The 20,782-nt window shown below is 41.9% G+C and overlaps 1 protein-coding gene across 3 annotated transcripts; it reads left to right on the forward strand.

Annotated features, from left to right (window-relative positions):
* The first annotated feature begins 7,327 nt into the window (after positions 1-7,327).
* nipa1 (NIPA magnesium transporter 1) lies at positions 7,328-19,671 on the forward strand. 3 transcript variants are annotated; one of them, XM_080197970.1, is made up of 6 exons: positions 7,328-7,428; positions 7,506-7,694; positions 11,783-11,830; positions 15,735-15,825; positions 17,038-17,198; positions 19,099-19,671. In XM_080197970.1, the coding sequence occupies exons 2-6, from the start codon at positions 7,568-7,570 to the stop codon at positions 19,608-19,610; spliced, it is 939 nt and encodes a 312-aa protein (XP_080054096.1). In that variant the 5' UTR covers positions 7,328-7,428; positions 7,506-7,567; the 3' UTR covers positions 19,611-19,671. The 3 variants fall into 3 exon arrangements, with proteins under 3 accessions (XP_080054096.1, XP_080054095.1, XP_080054097.1); XM_080197969.1 differs by having other exon boundaries at positions 7,334-7,694; XM_080197971.1 differs by lacking the exon at positions 7,506-7,694 and having other exon boundaries at positions 7,334-7,428.
* Positions 19,672-20,782: the final 1,111 nt, after the last annotated feature.

The following is a 20,782-nucleotide window of genomic DNA, read 5'->3' on the forward strand; positions in this document are numbered from 1 at the left end:
ACAATCGAGACAGACACTCTGTTATAAGTCTTCAGAGGCAGAAGTCACCTCACAAAAATCCCTTTATTTACAAACTCTAAAGCAGCACACTGAGTGCTAGCAGTTAGCAGATTACCCCTGGGGGTGTCAGAGGAACTGACATTTCCGGTTAAGTATTAGGCAAAGAGTCTCTGATTCGCCCATCAATTAGATCCTTAATCAGGGAGTTCATACTCCAATAGACCAACATGGAGTGCTGCATTCTCAAAGATCCTGTACTTTGGATGACTCTGTCCATCCTCTCAGGAGAATGTAAAATATCCTATGGTACTATTCAAAGAGGAACAGTGAGACCTTGTGTTTTCTGACCAATTTTATTCCTCAATCAACATCACATTGCTGCTTGTTGGATCTTGCTTTGTGAAAATTAGCTGTCAGTGTAATAGTAACTCTACTTTTAAAATGCTTAATTGATTGCGATGAACTTTGAGACGGATTGTCTTTGCCAGGCCTGTAACTTACTCTCGTTGACAATAAGTGTCAAAAAAGCCGTGACCATGGGGCAGGGTGTCATATCACTATCTCAATCTCACTAAGTGACACCTCACTGCAAGTGTCTAGCAGATTCTGCTACCTTGGATTCATGGTGGCAAACCATCTATCTCTTGCTGCAGAGCTCAATATACACTTAGGGAAAGCAGCTCTCTTTGGCTGACTCACAAAACCTGCTGGGAATCACATCAAGCTGATTCTGAGGACCAAGTTGTGAGTTTAAAGAGCCTGTGTTTCCAACACCTTGTTGTGTGGCTGTGAAACATAGATAGCTTAACTAAGGAGGGCAGCACGACAGTACAATGATTTGCACTGCTGCCCCACAGCCCCAGGGACCTGGGTTTGATTCTCCACGTGGGTGGAGTTTGCACATTCTCCCTGTGTCTGCATGGGTTTCCTCCAGGTGCTCCAGTTTCCTCCCACAATCTGAAGATGTGTGGTTTAGGTGGATTAGCTATGCTAAATTGTCCCTTAAGGAAAATGCATGGGGTTAAGGGAATAGTGTCTGGGTGTGAATGTGGTTGGTGCTGACTCGATGGGCCGAATGGCCTCCTTCTGCAGTGTCAGAGAGGACACTAGGTTCAACACAGCCTTCGTGCACCACAGTTCCCTTGACCTACCAAAACCCCCTTGTCTCATCGGAACGTTGTCACGCATAGCTCCAGACAAACATTCTTTGAATATCCGCCACCTTCCTTCGGTACTTTTCCCTATGTGGGAGACATTGGCTGATTTCACAGGAAAATAGCCACATCAGCATGTGCGCTGGTATATGCAACCATGATGATCAGTGACTATAGCTTCTTCATATTAAATGTTAGCACTGAAAACACCAGCAGTAGCAATGCCTGATATTCACTTCATTCGTGGCCTCTCTTGGATTATTAGTTTTTTCCCTCATCGGATTTGACTTGCTGCGTGGTCCATCATTTTGTGCTGCAGGAGAAAGCTGATGATAATTTTGGAATGATCTGAAGGATATCATAGAAATGGAGGTTCTTTTCTCTTTCTTTCAGCAGTGTCCCGATCAGCAAGGTCCTTCAGTTTGTGATTCTAGAAGACTTTAAGTACGAACAAGTCATGCGTCAGACATCAGGATTTCACTGGTGCACTAAACCTCACACTCCAGCCCAAATGTGTCAAACTACAAGTTTGCTACAGTTTTGCCAAAGCCCTGGATCACCACCCAAATTCCAGGGTAGTTGTCCAGTGTTAGTAAACCCTTGGACAATCTTCCAATGTTACCAAAATACAATTCTCCCAAATGTACCTGAACCTTAACCCACTCCCTATCCTAGAGCTGTTTTTAAAAATTAAATACACAGATAAAAAAAACTGTTATGTATTAAAATCAATAAATGGGTTGTAACATTTCATTTCAAAATGCATTGAAAACTCTCCTACTTGCGTGCAAATGGCAAAATCTATTTTAAAGTGTTAATGCTCACATACAATAACAGTTGTGCCTATAATTGGTGCTACGATAGGAATTTCAATAAGGAAGAGCTATGCATTTACCCTAGCTAGTCCAGCTGATGCTAAGGGACAATTTAGCATGGCCAATCCACCTAATCCACACATCTTTTGGACTGTGGGAGGAAACCCACACAGACATGGGGTGAATGTGAAAACTCCACACAGACAGTGGCCCAAGCTGAGAATCGAACCTGGCTCCCTGGTACTGTGGGGCAGCAGTGCTAACCATTGTGCCACCGTGCCGCTCTCCTTAGCTATGCAACCCCCTACCGTTTACAAACATGGCCAAACTTTCAGAGTCATCACTCCTTACCAAGTGCCAACTGCAGTAAGCCTTACTTATGACTGATAAATAAATAAAACTTTTCCTTTGAGAGGACTGCCTCACAAGGAAGCGTGTATTGAGCTCTGCAGCAAGAGACAGGTGGTCTGTCACGATGAATCCAAGGGAGCCTAACTACTGCATCAATTCGAACAGTACAAAGTTTGCAAAGGGGCTTCCAAGGAATCCCTAGGAATTCTGCCTCTCACACAATCCAATAAATCCAGCTGGTTTCAAATCAACCAGAGCCTTCCAAAGGTCCCAAGACATTCCACCCCTCTCAGAGAAAGGACCAACTAACCCAGCCATGAAAAAGGCCCTGTAACCATGATTTAGGATGGGCTGTAGGACTTTGGTTGTTGGCATAGGGAATACCGCTCCATTGCTCTCTGACAGCAGAGGCATGACTCACGAATTTCCAAATTCAAATTTCAAATGGAGTCTCCCATCCAAGTTGTAGAATTATTTCTCTGTTAATTGAAAGGCTCAAATACACTTCTTTTGGCTCTAAGCAAAGATAGTCTGATATTAAACATATTACTTTAGAGGTTATGTCTGATTAACAGGTGTGGATAAAAATGGGAAAATGCAGATATTAAAGCTATAAAGAAAAGTAAGATAGATTGTGAGAGTGAACTAGCTCGGAATATAAAAACAGATAGCAAAAGTTTCTACAAATATATAAAATGAAAAAGAGTGGTTAAGGTAAGCATTGGTCCTTTAATGGTGAGAAATGAGGAAATGGCCGAGGCATTGAACAGGCATTTTGTGTAGGTCTTCACAGGAAGACACAAATAACATGCCAAAAATTGATGACAAGAAGGCTATGGCAGGTGAGGATCTAGAAAGTGATCATTATCACTAAAGACATAGTGTTGGGCAAGCTAAAGAGTCTAAAGGTAGACAAATCTCCTGGCCCTGCACCCCAGATACTTAAAGAGATGACAGGGGAAATAGAAATGCACTCTTGGTAATTTACCAAAATTCACTGGACTCTGGGGCGGTTCTAGCAGATTGAAAATAGCAAATATGACACCAGTGTTTAAAAAAGGAGGTAGACGAAAGGCAGGTAACTATAGGCTGGTTAGCTTAACTTCTGTCATAGGGAAAATGCTTCAATCTATCATCAAGGAAGAAATAACGAGAAATCTAGATAGAAATTGTCCCATTGAGAAGACACAGCGTGGATTCATGAAAGGCAAGTCATGTTCAACTAATTTACTGGAATCCTTTGAGGACATTACGAGCAATGTGGCCAATGGGGAACAAGTGGATGTGGTATATCTGGATTTCTAGAATGCATTGGACAAGGTGCTGCACAAAAGGCTGCTCGATAAGATAAAGGTGCACAGCGTTACATGTAATGTATTAGCATGGATAGAGGATTGGTTAACTAACAGAAAGCAAAGAGTGGGGGTAAATTGATGTTTTTCTGGTTGGCAATTAGTGACTGTAGTGATCAGTGTTGGGACTGCAATTGTTTACATTTTACATAACTGATTTGGAATTAGGGACCAAGTATAGTGTGTCAAAATTCGCGGATGACACTAAGATTTGTGTTAGAGCAAAGTGTGCAGAGGACACTGAAAGTCTGCAAAGAGATATAGATAGTTTAAGTCAGTGGGCGAGGGTCTGGCAGATGGAGTACAATGTTGGTAAACAGGAGGTCATGCATTATGGTAGGAATAACAGCAAAATGGACTATTATTTAAATGGTAAAATAATTGCAGCATTCTGCTGTGCAGAGGGATCTTGTGACTTTGTGCATGAATCACAAAAAGTTGCTTTGCAGGTGCAGCAGGTAATTAAGAAGGCAAATGGAATTTTGGCCTTCATTGCTAGAGGGATGGAGTTTAAAAACAGGGAGGTTACGTTGTAGCTGTATAGGGTAGCTGGTAAGACCACACCTGGAGTATTGTGTATAGTTTTGGTCTCCTACTTGAGAAAGGATATACTGGCACTGGATGGGGTGCAGAGAAGGTTCACTAGGTTAATTCCGGAGTTGAGAGGGTTGGCTTATGAGGAAAGACTGAGTAGACTGCGACTATACTCACTGGAATTTAGAAGAATGAGGGGGGATCTTATAAAAACATATAAGATCATGAAGAGACTAGGTAAGATAGAAGCAGGGAAGTTGTTTCCAATGGCGGGTGAAACTAGAATTAAGGGGCGTAGCCTCAAAATAAGTGGGAGCAGATTGGGGAGGAACCTCTTCACCCAAAGGGTTGTGAATCTGTGGAATTACCTGTCCAGCAAAGCAGTTGAGGCTACCTCTTTGAATATTTTTAAAGCATAGAAAGATTTTTGAACAGTAAAGGAATTAAGGGTTATAGTGAGCAGGCGGGTAAGTGGAGCCGAGTCCACGAAAACATCAGCCATGATTTTATTGAATGGGAGAGCAGGATCAAGGGGCCAGATAGCCTACTCCTGCTCCTAGTTCTTATGTTCGTATATTCCTAACTGTCCAATATCATTGCCTTGAGAACTCAATACATTCATGCTCATAGGTTGAAAAACCAATTTCCTAATTTTTTTATTTTTGTATTTAAGTTGAATCTAGAATGACATTGTTAGAATAGCATCCCGGAACACCAATGCCGAGGTGCAGGTTCAATACCCCCATGCTGTGGCTGCTGGTTGATTAGGAAACACACACGACCAGTCAGGGGTGACTGATTTTCCTGCCATCCTTGTGGCCTCTGCACAGAACTTCCCCACAGTTCACCATGCAAGGCATTGTAGTATCAGGCCCATTTTGTAGCACTGTAAGCTGCAGGGAATTGGAGCTGAAATACAATGGAGATAAATCATCACTGAATGAACTATTTTTAAAAGGTTAATTTCTGATAATTATGTTATTCAAGAGAAGGTGGCATCATCAGTTGTGTTTATATTTAAATTGTGTTTCATTTTTCATATGATGTATTTTTCTTTACACCCTATCTATGACTCTAACACTATATTCTGCACCCTCTCCTTTCCTTCTCCCCAATGTACTCTATGAACAGTATGTTCTGTCTGTATAGTGCAAGAAACAAATACTTTTCACTATATCCTGATACATATGACAATAATAAATCAAACTAAATATTTCAATAATCTGTTGATACATGTAGGAGCTGTGGCATTTTTGTAACTGTATTAGTACACCCAACTTGATTGTTTTTTACAGAACTTTAAATATCATTTTCTCTTTTGCCCTCTCCTCACACACGGCTTTTGTGAAGCTGTAATCTTCGTATTGCTATATTCCAACAAGAAAACAGCACAGCATCATGGAAGGAACTAAGCAAGAGCAAACAATCCTTTAGGCATTTACCACAAAAGGAAGCGTTGTTCTTAGCATGCACGCTTCTACAATTACCAGTCACACTTGTTGACTGTTACGCAATCATGTGGTTATGTGAGTCCCACGCACATCATTTTTTTATGTGTAAGTGTTTTGCATTGTCAAATAAAGACAATGGTATTGTATAGTGACAGCTTGCTTCTCTTCAGCAGTCTTGCCTATACTTGGATGAGAGAACAAATAGTGCACTGCTACATCTAAACACCACTTGTGGAATTCATTTTCTCGGGGGGGGGCTCAGGCTTTCCTTTGTTACTTTATACTATTTCAGATGAGAGAATGGGTGGAAAACTGTAATTGTGAACCGTGTACATTGGGATAAATCAATTATTAAGTAATATCCTTTTTTCTTGATTCATTGCTATAATCATTATATTTTAAGCCAACAATTAGCAATACTGGTGGAAAATGCTTGATACATTCATATAATATTGTTTTGTCCATTATTTTAAAGCAAGAGATAAAAAGTTTCATCTCTGCTAAAATAGCAAACTAAATATGATATTGCCACAATCATCCACATTAATCTCTGGGCTGGAATTCAAAATGTTTCATTGACAACATATTGGTATCGTTGAATAAAGTTCCTTGCAGCAACTGCAACAGAAACTTAGGTTTTCATAGGAAGACAGAAGGCAGGGTGGCACAGTAGCACAGTGCTTCACAGCCCCAGGGACCTGTGTTCAATTCTTGGCTTGGTTTGCTGTCTATGTGGAGTTTGCACATTCTCCTTGTGTCTGCATGGGTTTCCTCCAGGTGCTCTGGTTTCCAAATATATACAGGTTAGGTTGATTAGCCATGCTAAAAACTGCCTGTTAGAGTTCTGAGATGTGTAGGTTAGAGGGATTAGTGGGTAAATATGAAGGGATATCAGGGTAGGGCCTGGGTGGGATTGTTCTTGGTGCAACTTAATGGGTTGGATGGTCTCTTCCTATACTGTAGGGATTCTACAAAGAATGAGAGGCAGCAGTGCTAACCGCTGTGCCATAAGTCTACTTGTGACACTAATAACTCAACTTCAATCTTTAATCTTTAACTTGAAATGGAATTGAACACTCTGCAATCCTCAGATCCTACTTCTGCTTTTATGAAGCAACAGAATGATGGAAGAGGCTTTTGTAACTGCCCTGAGGAACATCTGCGGTGATGTCAAAGTAAAGTTAAAATAAAAGTAGGGGTTAATTATTAGTCACAAATAGTTTTTACAATAACACTGCAATGTAATTACTGTGAAAATTCCTTAGGTGCCACACGCTGGTGCCTGTTTGGGTACACTGGGGAAGGATTTATCATGGCCAACGCACATAACCAGCACGCCTTTCGGACTGTAGGAGGAAATGGTGGCACCTGGAGGAAACCTAAGCAGACACAGGGAGAACATGCAGACTCCGCACTGACAGTGACCCAAGCCGGGAATCGAACCCGGGTCCCTGGAGCTGTGAGGCAATCACTGTGCCACCCTAAGATGATTGGCTGCCAGCAATCTCTTGCCAATCAACAACCCACCAACACAACAAGAGAGAGAGAAAGGGAAAATCCTGATGTGCTGATGTGAGATTTGGGTCCTGACACTGTAATGCTAGAGGGAGCTCCAAGCAAGGCATCTCTCGGAGCAGCAGACATCTTAGTTTCTCTCTCACTGCGCATGTGTTAAAACCAGGGTGTGTTGCTGAGAATACGGAAGGAATGTTTTAATAAAACTTAAAAAAAAACTTACTTCCAAAAGAACTCCGGTGGTAAATGACCTTTGGTAGGTTGGATGCAATTGGAGTTTTAATGACATTGATTTGGAAGGAAAATGACTGAATGTGAACTGTTCTGCACCAGGTTGTTAATTAGGAGTTGCGGTGAGGCGGCGCGAGCTGTGTACCTGGCCAGGTGAGCGCGGGATGGGGACGGAGCGGGAGCAGAGTGCAGGCGCCTCCCTGGGACTCAGCATCGCCCTGCTCTCCAGCCTCCTGAACGGCTGCACTTTCGTGCTGCAGAGAAAAGGCATCCTTCGAGCCGAGAGCAGAGGTTCGTAATCACCGAATTCACCACCCACAAATTACCCAGCTTAATACCTGGCAACAGGGTACAGAAACACACACGCCTCCCAAGCGGTTTTGCTTTTATTGGGCAATGCCCAGTTGTTAATCTTATTGCAGATTTCCTGTGGATTGAGTCATCCGAAATGTTCACATTTAAAACTGGCCACACTGACTGGAAATGCTCATCACTTCCTATAATAGCTGGTTATATATATTTTTAAAGAATATCAGTTCTAAGAACATAAGAAATAGGAGCAGGAGTAGGCCATCTAGCCCTTCGAGCTTGCCCCGCCATTCAATAAGATCATGGCTGATCTGAAGTGGCTCAGTTCCACTTTCCCACTTTCTCCCCATAACCCTTAATTCCCTTGTCTGTCAAAAACCTATCTACCCGTGACTTAAATATATTTAGCGAGGTAGCCTCCACCACTTCAATGGGCAGAGAATTCCAGAGACTCACCACCCTTTGAGTGAAGAAGTTCCTCCTCAACTCTGATCTAAACTGCCCGCACCCCCCCCGCCCCCCACTTATCTTGAGGCTGTGCCCTCTAGTCCTGCTATCTTTTCTAAGCGGGAAGAATCTCTTTACTTCTACCCTATCCATCCCTTTCATTATCTTATATGTCTCTATAAGATCCCCCCCTCATCCTTCTAAACTCCAACGAGTACAGACCCAGTCTATTTAGTCTCTCTTCATAGTCCAACCCCCTCATCTCCGGTATTAGCCTAGTGAACCTCCTCTGCACTCCGTCCAAGGCCAAAATATCCTTGCGCAAGTGCGACGACCAAAACTGCACACAGTACTCCAGCTGCAGCCTCACCAGTGCCCTGTACAGTTGCAGCAAGACCTCCCCACTTTTATATTCTATCCCCCTCGCTATAAAGGCCAGTATTCCATCCGCCTTCTTGATCACCTGCTGCACCTACAGACTGGGTTTTTGCGACTCGTGCATAAGAACCCCCAGGTCCCTCTGCACCGTAGCATGCTGCAGCTTTTTGCCCTTTAAGTAGTAATCCCTCCTACTGTTATTTCTGCCAAAGTGGATAACCTCACACTTGCTAACATTATACTCCATCTGCCAGGTCCTCGCCCACTTGCTTAGCCTATCCAGATCCCTCTGCAGACTTTCCACACCCTCCACGCAATTTGCTTTTCCACTCATCTTCATGTCATCAGCAAATTTCGTCACCCTACACTCAGCCCCCTCCTCCAGATCATCTATATAAATGGTAAATAGCTGAGGCCCCAGCACCGATCCCTGTGGCACTCCACTAGTCACCAACCGTCAATCAGAATAGCACCCATTGGTACCAACTCTCTGCTTCCTATTAGACAACCAATCCTCTATCCACGCTAATACCTTACCCCCAACTCCATGCACCCTAACCTTCTGTAGCAACCTTTTATGAGGCACCTTATCAAACGCCTTTTGAAAATCTAAAAACACCACATCCACCGGTTCCCCTCTGTCTACTGCACTAGTCACATCCTCATAGAAATCCAATATATTTCTATGTTCTACCACAATGTTCTATGTTCTACCACAAGTTCTACAACAATGATGCTGGTAAAGTTGAAGTTTTATTTACTTTTCGCACCTAATTGTGCTGAAGAAGCAATTTTGCACTAAATATATTGGATAATGTTCACTTGCATTTGAACACAGTATTAAAATATAAAATTCAGGGTGCTAAGTGTTGATTTGGAATATTGATTTGGAATAATTTAACAGGTGAATGTGACACACTACTTTGTTCTTTAATATTTGAGTTGAATTAGATTTTTGCGTTAGAAAAACATTTTCAAATTGGCTGCACTTGTTTGGAAAATGTTAAAAAGCATACTTAGTCTTGCAAGGGAAAAGTGGTGTTATCCAACATACTGTGTATGTTAAATCTGCTGATTTTCTTTTTTTCTTATGCAAATCCAATCTTAAAATTATTTCTACTCTCATCCAAAGAGTTTTTTAATGTATCCTGTTTTGACTTTAGGAAATATTTGTTCAAAATGCAGAACATGTGACCAACACTTCATTACAATCCTGCTGCTTCTTCATAGTCCTGTGATATGTTCTGATTCATAGTATAACTTATGAACTTATTTCACTACCGCAAAGTGTGGTGGATGGTGGGACAGTGAATATTCCTCAAGTTAGACAGATTTTTAATTGGTAATGGGCTGAAAGATTATGGGGAGAAGGCAGGAAAATGGGTAGGGTGGCACAGTGATTAGCACTGCTGCCTCACAGCATCAGGGACCTGGGTTTGATTCTCAGCTTGGGCACAGTCTGTGCGGAGTTTGCATGTTCTCCATGTCTGCCTGGGTGTTCTCCAGGTGCTCCAGTTTCCTCCCACAGTCCAAAAGACAAGCTGGTCAGGTGTATTGGCCATGCTAAATTCTCCCTTAGTGTGTGACTTGGAGATTTTCACAGTACTTCATTACAGTGTAAATGTAAGCCTTCATGGAACTAACAAATAAACTTTGACTTTAACCAGACATGACTAAATGATGGAGCGGAAACAATGGGCCAAATGACCTAATTCTGTTTCTTTATCTTATACATATCAAATATTTTCTGAATCAACCACTTTCTATTGCAAAACTTTCCATGTTTTAAAGTTTATTTGTTAGTGTCATAAGTAGGCTTACATTAATACTGCAATCAAAATATTGTGAAAATCCCTTGTTGTAACAGTCCTAAGTGAAAATCAGTCCTTTGACAATTTTGAGCTACTTGCTAGCTGCTGGTTCCCTGTAGAGGAAGTTGATCTTTCCCTGCACCCTAGCTATGACTGTAACACTACATTCTGCAGTCTCTCCTTCCCGTCTCCACAAACAGTATGCATTGAATATATAACATGCAAGAAACAACACTTTTCACTGTATGTTAATATATGTGACAATAATGAATCAAATCAAAATCATCAAAACTGCTTTTGGTTTGAGGTCAGTGAATAAAAGATGCTTTTTATGTAACAACACATCTAAAGGGTGATGGGAAATTTGGATGCGAAGATTTTTAGCTATTAATCATTGAAATGTATCACATGCAAATCAAAGCGGGGTGCAAGATTAAGATGTTTGCACCAAGCATTATTTGGTAATGTCATTTGTGAAGCTGTTGGCCAACCTCAATGCATGACATAGTAGAGAAGTTAGTAGGTATGCAGGAATTAGACCAAGTCTCCCATAGTAAAGGTCCTCTTGGGCAGATGTCGAGAGAAGCTAACAGGAAAAGTTTAGTCAGGAGGTGAAAACGTGGGAGCCAGAATACAACAGAAACAAACCAACTTGATCTCCTAGTTTGAAATGTGAAAAATTAATAGGAATTGTTTCCAGGACTATTTATGAAGGAAACTGCATTGCAGTTCTATCAAGGAGAGGACTACCCAGAAGATCAATTAGCACAGAAGAAGATGCATAGAAAATAGTAGACGTTTAACAGAATGGAATAGCGAAGAGATTTAGGATTGCTGCTGCATTTAAGAAAAATGAATTACAGATACAGAAAAGATGAATAAAAATGCCAGTAGAATTCCTGGGAAGTAATGATGGTTGGGGTGTAGTGAAAGAAAATTTAAGTAGAAGTATTTTAATTGGGAGGTTTCAAACAAGAGCTTCCTTTAAGAGTGACCTCATTCGGATCAAATTCTCCAAACACAACGATGATGACATTCGCTTGACTGCCCTTCAGTACTTTTGGATAGATGTCCAAAATCTTGCTTTCTAGCTGTCATGTAATGAATTCTGCAGGTTTCCTATGCAGTTGAATTAAATATCAATGACTGAAGCATGCAAAAATGTTTGACCACAATCATCCATGTGCTATGCAGTTGACTAGTTTTAAAGTAATGTGTTCTTTGACCCCTGGCTTAATTTTATAAACTGATTATCACTTCTCCTTGGCAAATGAATCACAATCTGGTTTGCCAGTGATACCAGTCAGTAGAGAGAGATGTGGGTCAGCGAATTTTGAGATATCGGCCCTGTTGGTGACGCAGTCTTCCTTCAAAAATCAAGATGCCTGAATTTTTCTGTCTAATAAGAAAATGCTAACTCTTGCCTTTTGGCAGGTGCTTCCTATTTAACGGAATTGGTTTGGTGGAGTGGAACTGTCGGATGTAAGTGTAAATTTTAAAATTCTCATCCTTGTTTTCAAATCTTTCCATGCATGGACTCTTTCTCCTCACTGTTTCTGTAACTGCTATCAGGCCAAAAAGCCTTTGATATTTCTAGTCTCTTGTACATCCTTGATTTTAACCACTTCACTGTTGGTGTATGTCTTCAGCTGCCTTGACCCAAGGCTCTGAATTCCATCCCTAAATCTCCCCAGCTCTCGTTTTTACAAAGCTCCTTGAAATGCACAAACATTCACTGTCTCCACCACCGATGCGCAGTGGCAGCAGTGTGTACAATCTGCAAGATGTGCTTTAGGAACTCAGCAATGCTTCTTAGCATTTTTCAAGCCCACAGCCACTGCCATCTGGAAGGACAAAGGTAGCAGACACACCACCACCTGGGGGTTTATCCCCTCCAAGACACACACCATCCTGACTTGGACATATATCACTGTTCCTTCACTGTCGCTGGGTGAAAATCTTGGAACTCCCTCCCTAAAATACTTCACTTGAACTGCACTGCTTCAGGAAGGCAGCTCACCATCACCTTCTTGAGGACAGTTGTGGATGGACAGTCGAAGCTGATCTAGCCAGCGATACCTGTCTCCTGTAAATTCATTTTTTGAAAAACGTCTCTTTTGGCCAAGCCTTTACTCTTGTGTCTTAGTATCTGCTTTTGTGCCCCCCTTTTTAAAATTTATTCGATAATACTCCTTCAAAGTGCCTTGGATGTTTTCCTATATGAAAGGCAGTATATAATTGCTAGAGGGATGGAGTTTAAGAACTGCGAGGTTATATTGCAGCTGTGTAAGATGCTGGTGAGGCCACACCTGGAGTACTGTGTACAGTTCTGGTCTCCTTACTTGAGAGAGAGTATACTGGCACTGGAGGGGGTGCAGAGGAGATTCACTAGGTTGACTCTGGAGTTGAAAGAATTGGTTTATGAGGAGAGACTAAGTAGACTGGAGCTATACTCATTGGAATTCAGAAGAATGAGGGGAGTTCTTGTAGAAACATATATGATTATGAAGGGAACAGATAAGATAGATAGCAGGGAAGTTGTTTCCACTGGCAGGTAAAACTAGAACTAAGGGATATGGCCTCAAAATAAGGGGGAGCAGGTTTAGGACTGAGTTGAGGAGGAACTTCTTTACCCAAAGGGTTGTGAATCTGTGGAATTCCCTGCCCAGTAAGCAGTTGAAGCTACCTCATTGAATGTTTTTAAGGCAGGGATAGATAAATTTTTGAACAGTAAAGGAATTAAGGGTTATAGTGAGTGGGCGGGTAAGTGGAGCTGAGTCCATGAAAAGGTCAGCCGTGATCTTATTGAATGGCAGAGCGGCCAGATTTAGTTCTTGTGTTCATATTATGTAAGTGCAAATTGTTGTTGTGTCTCATCTCTTTTTCTACCATTCATTTAAAGCAATCTGTTCCAAGACTAGCCTGTTTTTATTGGGATAAACCTTCACCGTGTAGTCTTCCAGTGTAATGTTCACATGGGGATTACTTATTAATATGTAAGCCTTCACAATAAGTGACAATGGATTAATTGAAAAATTAGTCATCGCACCTCAAGCAATAGCAAATCAGGAGAGATAGCGACTCCTAAGCATGTGACTGTTTCTCAGTATTAAACCCAGCTGAAATCACGGGATTCACAATAAAAAGCAAAATGTGCAAATGCAGGAAATCTGAACGAAAACAGAAACTGCTGAGTGAGCCAATTGGCTTGTGGGCAAAAACAGACAAGCTAAAGTTTCATTGTAAGCCATTATCATTATTTAAGGTGCGGGGAGGGAAGTACAGAAGTGATGTTAGGGGTAAGTTTTTCACTCAGAGGGTGGTGAGTGAATGGAATCGGCTGCCGTCAGTGGTGGTGGAGGCGAACTCGCTGGGGTCTTTTAAAAGACTTCTGGATGAGTATATGGGGTTTAATGAGATTGAGGGTTATAGATAGGTCTGTAGGTTGGTAGGTGTTGATGTGATCGGCACAACTCGTGGGCCGAAGGGCCTGTTTGTGCTGTAGTGTTCTATGTTCTATCAGACTGGAAGCAAAAACTGTCTTTTTTTTAAAAGAAAGGGAACAAAGTGAAGATAAAATACTCCTATAAGAAGAAATATTCAAAAGAATATTATTAAACTGGAAAGAGTGCAGAAAAGATTTACTAGATGCTACCAGGACTTGATGGTTTGAGTTATAAGGAGAGGCTGGATAGACTGGGACCTTTTTCTCTGGAGCGTAGGAGGCTGAGGGGTAAGCTTACAGAGGTCTATAAAGTAATGAGGAGCATAGATCAGCTAGATAGTCAATATCTTTTCCCAAAGGTAGGGGAGTCTAAAAATAGAGAATATGGGTTTAAAGTGAGAGGGGAGAGATACAAAAGAGTCCAAAGGGGCATTTTTTTCACTCAGAGTGGTGAATGTCTGGAACAAGCTGCCTTAGATAGTAATAGAGGCACAATTTTGTCTTTTAAAAAGCGTTTTCACAGTTACATAGATAAGATGGGTATAGATGGATATGGGCCAAATACAGGCAATTGGGACTAGTTTTGGAGTTTTTTAAAAGGAAAGGGCAGCATGGACAAGTGGGGCCGAAGGGCCTGTTTCCATGCTGTAAACCTCTATGACTGTATGACTTGAGGGGAGATAAGGGAGTTACAGTAATGCCACAGGAATAGTAATCCGAAGATCCGGGTTCAAATCCCACGATGGCAGCTGGTGGAATTTAAATTAATAGAATTGGAATAAGAAGCCAGCCTCAGTAATGATGACCATGACAGCTATCAAGAGCAATTAGAGATGGGCAACAAATGCAGGTGCTGTCAGCAATTCCCATATCCCACCATAGAACAAATAAACAAAAATGCTTAAGGAATGCAGGAGCTAGTGCGAATAATTATGTCCCTCTTCCCCCCACTTCTCAAGACACTGTCTGATACCTACTTCTTTGAACAAATCTGGGGTTCACCTGCCTGGCTAGGTGTCAGCTCATCACGCTCCTTTAGTCAAAGGTGCTATACAAATGCAAGTTGTTGTTAAAGTCCCCTTACAATGGAATAGCAACAGAGGATTAAGGATAATAAAGAATATTCAAGGTATTTCTCTCATGTGTTGCAGCACAGAAGGAGGCCATTTGGCCCATTGCACCTGCAGCAGCTCCCCAAATGAGTAATTAATCTGGTGCCATTTCCCCCGCCAACTCCCAGTAATGCTGCACATTCTTCCTTTTCAGACAACTAGGATCAGGATAGATTCAGCGTAATGTTAATGTCTCCAAGTCCCGAAGAGGTGAAGTTGGAGTGATCTGAAAACTAACACAATGAGAGAATTTAAGTAGAAAAGGGTCTAATTCCCTTCTGAATGCTTCATTTGGACCTGCACATCGCCATCCCCCCCAACACACTTAGGCAGTGCATTGCAGACCTTAACCACTCGTTGCTTGAAAAAGGTTTCCCTTTACGCCACTTTTTTTTGCTATTTCTGCCACTGGCGTTAAATCTGTGTCCCCTCATCCTCGATCCTTACGTGAGTGGGAGCAGTTTCTATCGACTCTGTCAAAGACCCTCCCTGAGTTTGAATATCTCTATCAAACATGAGACCCTTGAGAATGTGTGAACAACTGGGACATGGATGTGGGGGTGGTGGGGGCAAATCTGATGTTGCTTTTTTTTTTGATTTGTTTTTATTACATGTTGGATTTGATATTTTCCCCAGAAGTTAGTCTAGATTCTGAGGTTGGATAGGGAAGATTAAAACCACTCTAGGGTGTCATCAACTGGTGCTGTGATTTGGCACCACCCTTGTGTTGCTGAAATTACTGATATTTAATTCTGGTATAAATGGTTGAAGAAATTTTTGTTTTGAAACCCGCATGCATGAGTTAATGTTTGGCATTTCTTTATTGCAGTGGGACTGGCTCAACTAGGAAACTTCTTAGCGTACAACACTGCCCCTGCTGCATTGGTAACACCACTAGGAGCCCTCGGTGTCCCATTTGGGTACTATTTTGCACTCGCAATCTACTTGTACATATTTACATATGGTATGGTAATTGCTTTTTATTATGGTCAATTGCAGGGTTGCAACATCACCCCGCGATATTTAAGCACTTTTTAAATGAATGTTTATGTTCTTGTCCACTTGCTGACATATCAGACGTTATAAACAGTGCTGTGTTGGGTAGTGCAATGACACAACAGCGCCAAGGACCCGAGTTCAATCCTCTGCTTGGGTCTTTGTCTGTGAAGAATCTGCATGTTCTCCCCGTGTCTGCGTGGATTTCCTCCAAATGCTCCAGTTTCCACCCACAGTCCGAAAGGCATGCTGCTTAGGTGCATTGGCCATGCTAAGTTCTCCCTCTGTGCACCCAAATAAGCACCGGAGTGTGCTGATTGGAGGATTTTCACAGCAACTTCATTGCAGTGTTAATGTAAGCCAACTCATGACACTAATAAATAAACTTTAATATCAAAATGATTTGATTACATTTGATCAGTAAGGTGAAGTTTATCTTTTATTTATTTATTAGTCACAAGTAAGGTTACATTAACACTGCAATGAAGTTACTGTGAAAATCCCTGAGTCACCGCACTCTGGCATGTGTTTGGGTACACTGAAAGGGAATTTAGCCCAGCCAAAGCACCTAACCAGCACATCATTCAGATTGTGGGAGGAAACTAGAGCACCTGGAGGAAACCCACGCAGACACAGGGAGAACATGCAGACTTCGCGCAGACATTGGCCGAAGATGGGAATTGAACCTGGGTCCCTGGCAGTGTAAGGCAGCAGTGCTAACCACTGTGCCACCATGCCGCCCCCTTGATTGATGGTTCCTGAGATGGAGCAGCCAGCTCTTCAAACAATCTCAATTTAGTGTTAATTTTCAGCCATTTTAATCCAGCCCTTTACTCTCTAATCTTGCAACTGGAAATAATTGTAAGGAAGAATCCAGTGAAACACACACTACTGAAGAACTTCAGTAGCTATTTTAAATTCTCATAATAATAGGGCAGGAATATGATTTGCTTTCATGACACAGTGTACGGTTGTCCGTGGTACAAAGGACAAAGAAAAGTACAGCACAGGAACAGGCCCTCGGGTCTGCCCTGTGGGAGCTTGTGGTGCAGTAGTTTCTTTTGCATGTGCATGTAATGAATGTTCCTCTTCTTTCACTCACCCGCTCCTTTTTCTACTATGATCTTTCTTTCTAGGGCACTCTTGGCTTCCTATTTGTTGCAGGAGAAGCTAAACTTGTTAGGAAAACTAGGATGTCTGTTGAGCTGTGCGGGTTCAATTGTACTTCTCATTCATGCTCCCAAAACTGAGAGTATAACATCAAGAGTGCAACTGGAAGAGAAACTAGCAGATCCAGGTAAATTTGAATAACTGCAGTAGTGTGCCATGAAAGGAAATTAAGGTGGATGGGAGAGCCCTAACACTGACCACTGAAGGACTACCTGACATAACTCCTCCATCAAGTAACCATGATTTCTTGGTCTTCTACCAATTTCTGTTTGACCCTTTCTGAAATTTAGAGTAGCTTTTCATTCAAAACTTTATCAAATGCATTTTGAAAGTCCAGTCGCACCACATTGTTGGGCTTTCCCAGATTCATCGCTTTCTGAAAATGTGAAAGAGGTTGGTCAAGTAGGATCTTCCCCATGCTGCATTCATGTTGTCTGCAATTTGCTAGGTTATGATTGTAGAGCTAATACTTATTCTGATAATCCAATTATTTCACCTGGAACTGATTTAATATGATTGGATCTCTGGTGGGTTGGGTGTCTGTGTCACCCCTTCTGAAATGGCATCATTGGCCTATTTTCAAACCATTGGGACTTGCCAATATTCAATTCTGTTCTAATGGGTATCACGGATCACGTCACTGTCATAGAGGTTTATAGCATGGAAGCAGGCCCTTTGGCCCAACTTGACCATGCCGCCCAGTTTTAACCACTAAGCTAATCCTAATTGCCCACATTTGGCACATATCCCTCTGCATCCATCTTACCATGTTACTGTCTAAATGTTTTTTAAAAGCCTCTATTACTACCACCGGCAGCTCGTTCCAGACACTCAGCACCCTGAGTGAAAAAATTGCCCCTCTGGAGCCTTTTGTATCTCTCCCCCCTCACCTTCAACCTTTGCCCTCTAGTTTTAGATTCCCCTATCTTTGGGAAAAGATGCTGATTATCTACCTAATCTTAGTAAACACCATTTATGTAGTTTTGAAAAATTTTTGCCCAAGACTTCCGTTTTTATTTTAATTGTGACTATTTTATGTGCTTTGGTGCAATTGATGTGAAAGTCTGATTAGTAAATGGACTTCTCGGTGCATTACTGTATGTTTGTTCAAGTAAAATTTATTTCCTATTTTAGATTATTTCTATGTCGAATATTGCACTGATTTGGGTTTTGGACCAAAGGAACAATCCAAACTTAAATTGTAACATTCTGTCTGCTGCACTTGCTACCGTGTACTGAGAGCACACAGAGGTCACCCTCAGTCAGAGAATCGTGCACTCGAGTGCACAGAGGGGGTAATAGAATGATAGTGCTGTGTAGCACCAGAACAAGACCACTAATACAAGGGCTAAATATTGTGGAAGCTGGATATCTGAAATGAAAACATATAATGCTTCACTGGATCAGTGGCGAGAGAAATAGAGTTAAAAGACCTGAAATGGTAACTCTACTTCTCTGTCCACAGATGCAATCTTTACTGTTTCGTTGCAAAACTCCATGGTCCTTGTGCTGGAATTATTTAATGCCAGTAACAAGATCTGACATGATAAGAACACAAGAACTAGGAGCATAAGTAGGTCACCTGACCCCCTCAAACCTGCTGCACCATGATATTTTTGTGGACTCAGCTCCACTTACGACCATCACCACCACTACCACCACCCCCCACCCTCCACCACCACCACCATTCACCATAATCCTTGATTCCTTTACTGTTCAAAAATGTATCTATCCTTGCCTTGAAAACATTTAATGAGGTAGCCTCAACTGCTTCACTGGGCAGGGAATTCCACGGATTCACAACCCTTTGGGTGAAGAAGTTCCTCCTCAACTCAGTCCTAAATGTGCTTCCCCTTATTTTGAGGCCATGCCCCCTACTTCAGGTTTCACCCACCGGTGGAAACAGCCTCACTGCCAATAACAAGGTCTGACGTGATGGCCACAATAGTTTTATAATGTGTATGTTTGGGGGCAGAGAGTGGTTAATTGAACAATTTTTGACTTTCAAAATAATTATTGTCTTACAGTGTTTCTTGGTTACACCTGCATTATTCTAGCAATTCTCGTCCTGCTTATTTTCTGGGTTGCACCGATCCATGGCTCCACCAACGTCCTGGTTTATATTGGCATTTGTTCATTACTGGGGAGTTTCACGGTGCCCAGCAGTAAAGGTATTGGCTTAGCCGCTCAAGATGCATTTAGTGACGATCCTTCGAGCCAAAGAGCGCTGTGCCTCTTTATCATCCTGTTGGTAACATTGGTTTTCAGCATTCTCGTTCAGTTTATGTACATTAATAAGGCTCTGCAACACTTTGACTCCTCCATATTCAGTGCTATTTACTACGTGGTTTTCACGGTTTTGGTCATTTTGGCATCGGCCATCCTCTTTCGAGAGTGGAGTGATGTTGGATTTGTCGACTTTCTTGGAATGCTGTGCGGGTTTATCACAGTTTCTGTTGGAATCGTCCTCCTGCAGGTCTTCAAGGAATTCAGTATCTCCGCCAATGACTTAAGAAAAATGACTTCAAAGAAACACTGAAACCTGTGAATTTGCTATCTCTGTATTTCAGTTTTTGAATAAATAAATACTTCTACAGATATTGGAAATTACAGCATATTTTTGCAACATTACCGCTTTTTCATGTGTGTCCTGTATCAGATCTGTTTTTCTCCCAGCCACTGTTTACCCTTTGCAATCCTTCACTTGAGAGAATCTTAGGAAGTGTACTTTGAAGTTGAACCATTTTGGATTCTATAGTAACTGTTTTAAGGGAGGGAGAGAAGAAACCTGAACTTTTATAGGATGCTTAATGACCATAGGCTATGCCTACACACTTCACAGTGCTCTTACATTGCAGCCACCCTTTGTAAGAAATGCAGCAGTGAGCTCCCACTAGCAGCAATGTGATAATGAATAGATTTCTCGTTGTAATTTTAATAAGGAATCAATATTGGCCAGGTCTTCAGGGAGAACTCCCCTTCTCTTCAAATTGGTGCTGTAGGATCTTTAGCATCCACTTGAGATGGAACAGCTGAGGCCTCAGTTTAATGTAATATAAAGAACTACAATTCTTGACAGTGCAGCACTCCCTCAGTAAAAGTAAATAGTTTATTTATCAGTCACAAATAGGCTTACATTAAAACTGCAATGAAGTTACTGTGAAAATCACCTAGTTGCCACATTCCGGCACCAGTTCGAGTACACTGAGGGAAAATTTAGCACAGCCGATGCACCTAACCAGCACACCTTTGGACTGCAGGAGGAAACCGGAGCACCTGGAGAAAACTCACATAGACACGGGGAGAACGTGCAAACTTCACACAGACAGTGACCCAAGCCGGGAATCGAACCTGGGTCCCTGGTGCTGTGAGGCAGCAGTTCTAACCACTGCCATCCTTACCAGATTGGAGCATCAGTCTAGATTTTTGTGCTCAAGTCTCTGCAGAGGGACTTCAGTGTCAGAGGCGAGTGTACTACACTGAGCTATGGCTGGCAAGTGTTGGCCTTGGCAATGGACCAACACCACCACCAGCCTATTGCCTGAAACTTTTCTTTCAAGATCAACTTGTGGAATGTAATGACATGAGAGGCCGCAGGCAGAGACCCAAGTCCCATCACTCTCTAGTTGCAGTGTATTTGAGCTGTCCTCTGGAACAATTGGGAAGAGAAGCTGCTGAGGATAGTGACTTGCAACAAAAAGTTGGGCAATA

This window comes from Carcharhinus amblyrhynchos, chromosome 10, assembly GCF_965287045.1.
Source record: "Carcharhinus amblyrhynchos chromosome 10, sCarAmb.v2.hapA, whole genome shotgun sequence".
Lineage (NCBI taxonomy): Eukaryota > Metazoa > Chordata > Chondrichthyes > Carcharhiniformes > Carcharhinidae > Carcharhinus > Carcharhinus amblyrhynchos.

What these genes read in the sequence shown, in the direction of transcription:
- nipa1 (XM_080197970.1), top strand. Translation starts at nt 7,568, where the DNA reads ATGGGGACGGAGCGGGAGCAGAGTGCAGGCGCCTCCCTGGGACTCAGC. An exon ending in CCTTCGAGCCGAGAGCAGAG is followed by an intron (nt 7,695 to 11,782) that starts GTTCGTAATCAC and finishes GCCTTTTGGCAG; the next exon opens with GTGCTTCCTATTTAACGGAA. An exon ending in AGAGAAACTAGCAGATCCAG is followed by an intron (nt 17,199 to 19,098) that starts GTAAATTTGAAT and finishes ATTGTCTTACAG; the next exon opens with TGTTTCTTGGTTACACCTGC.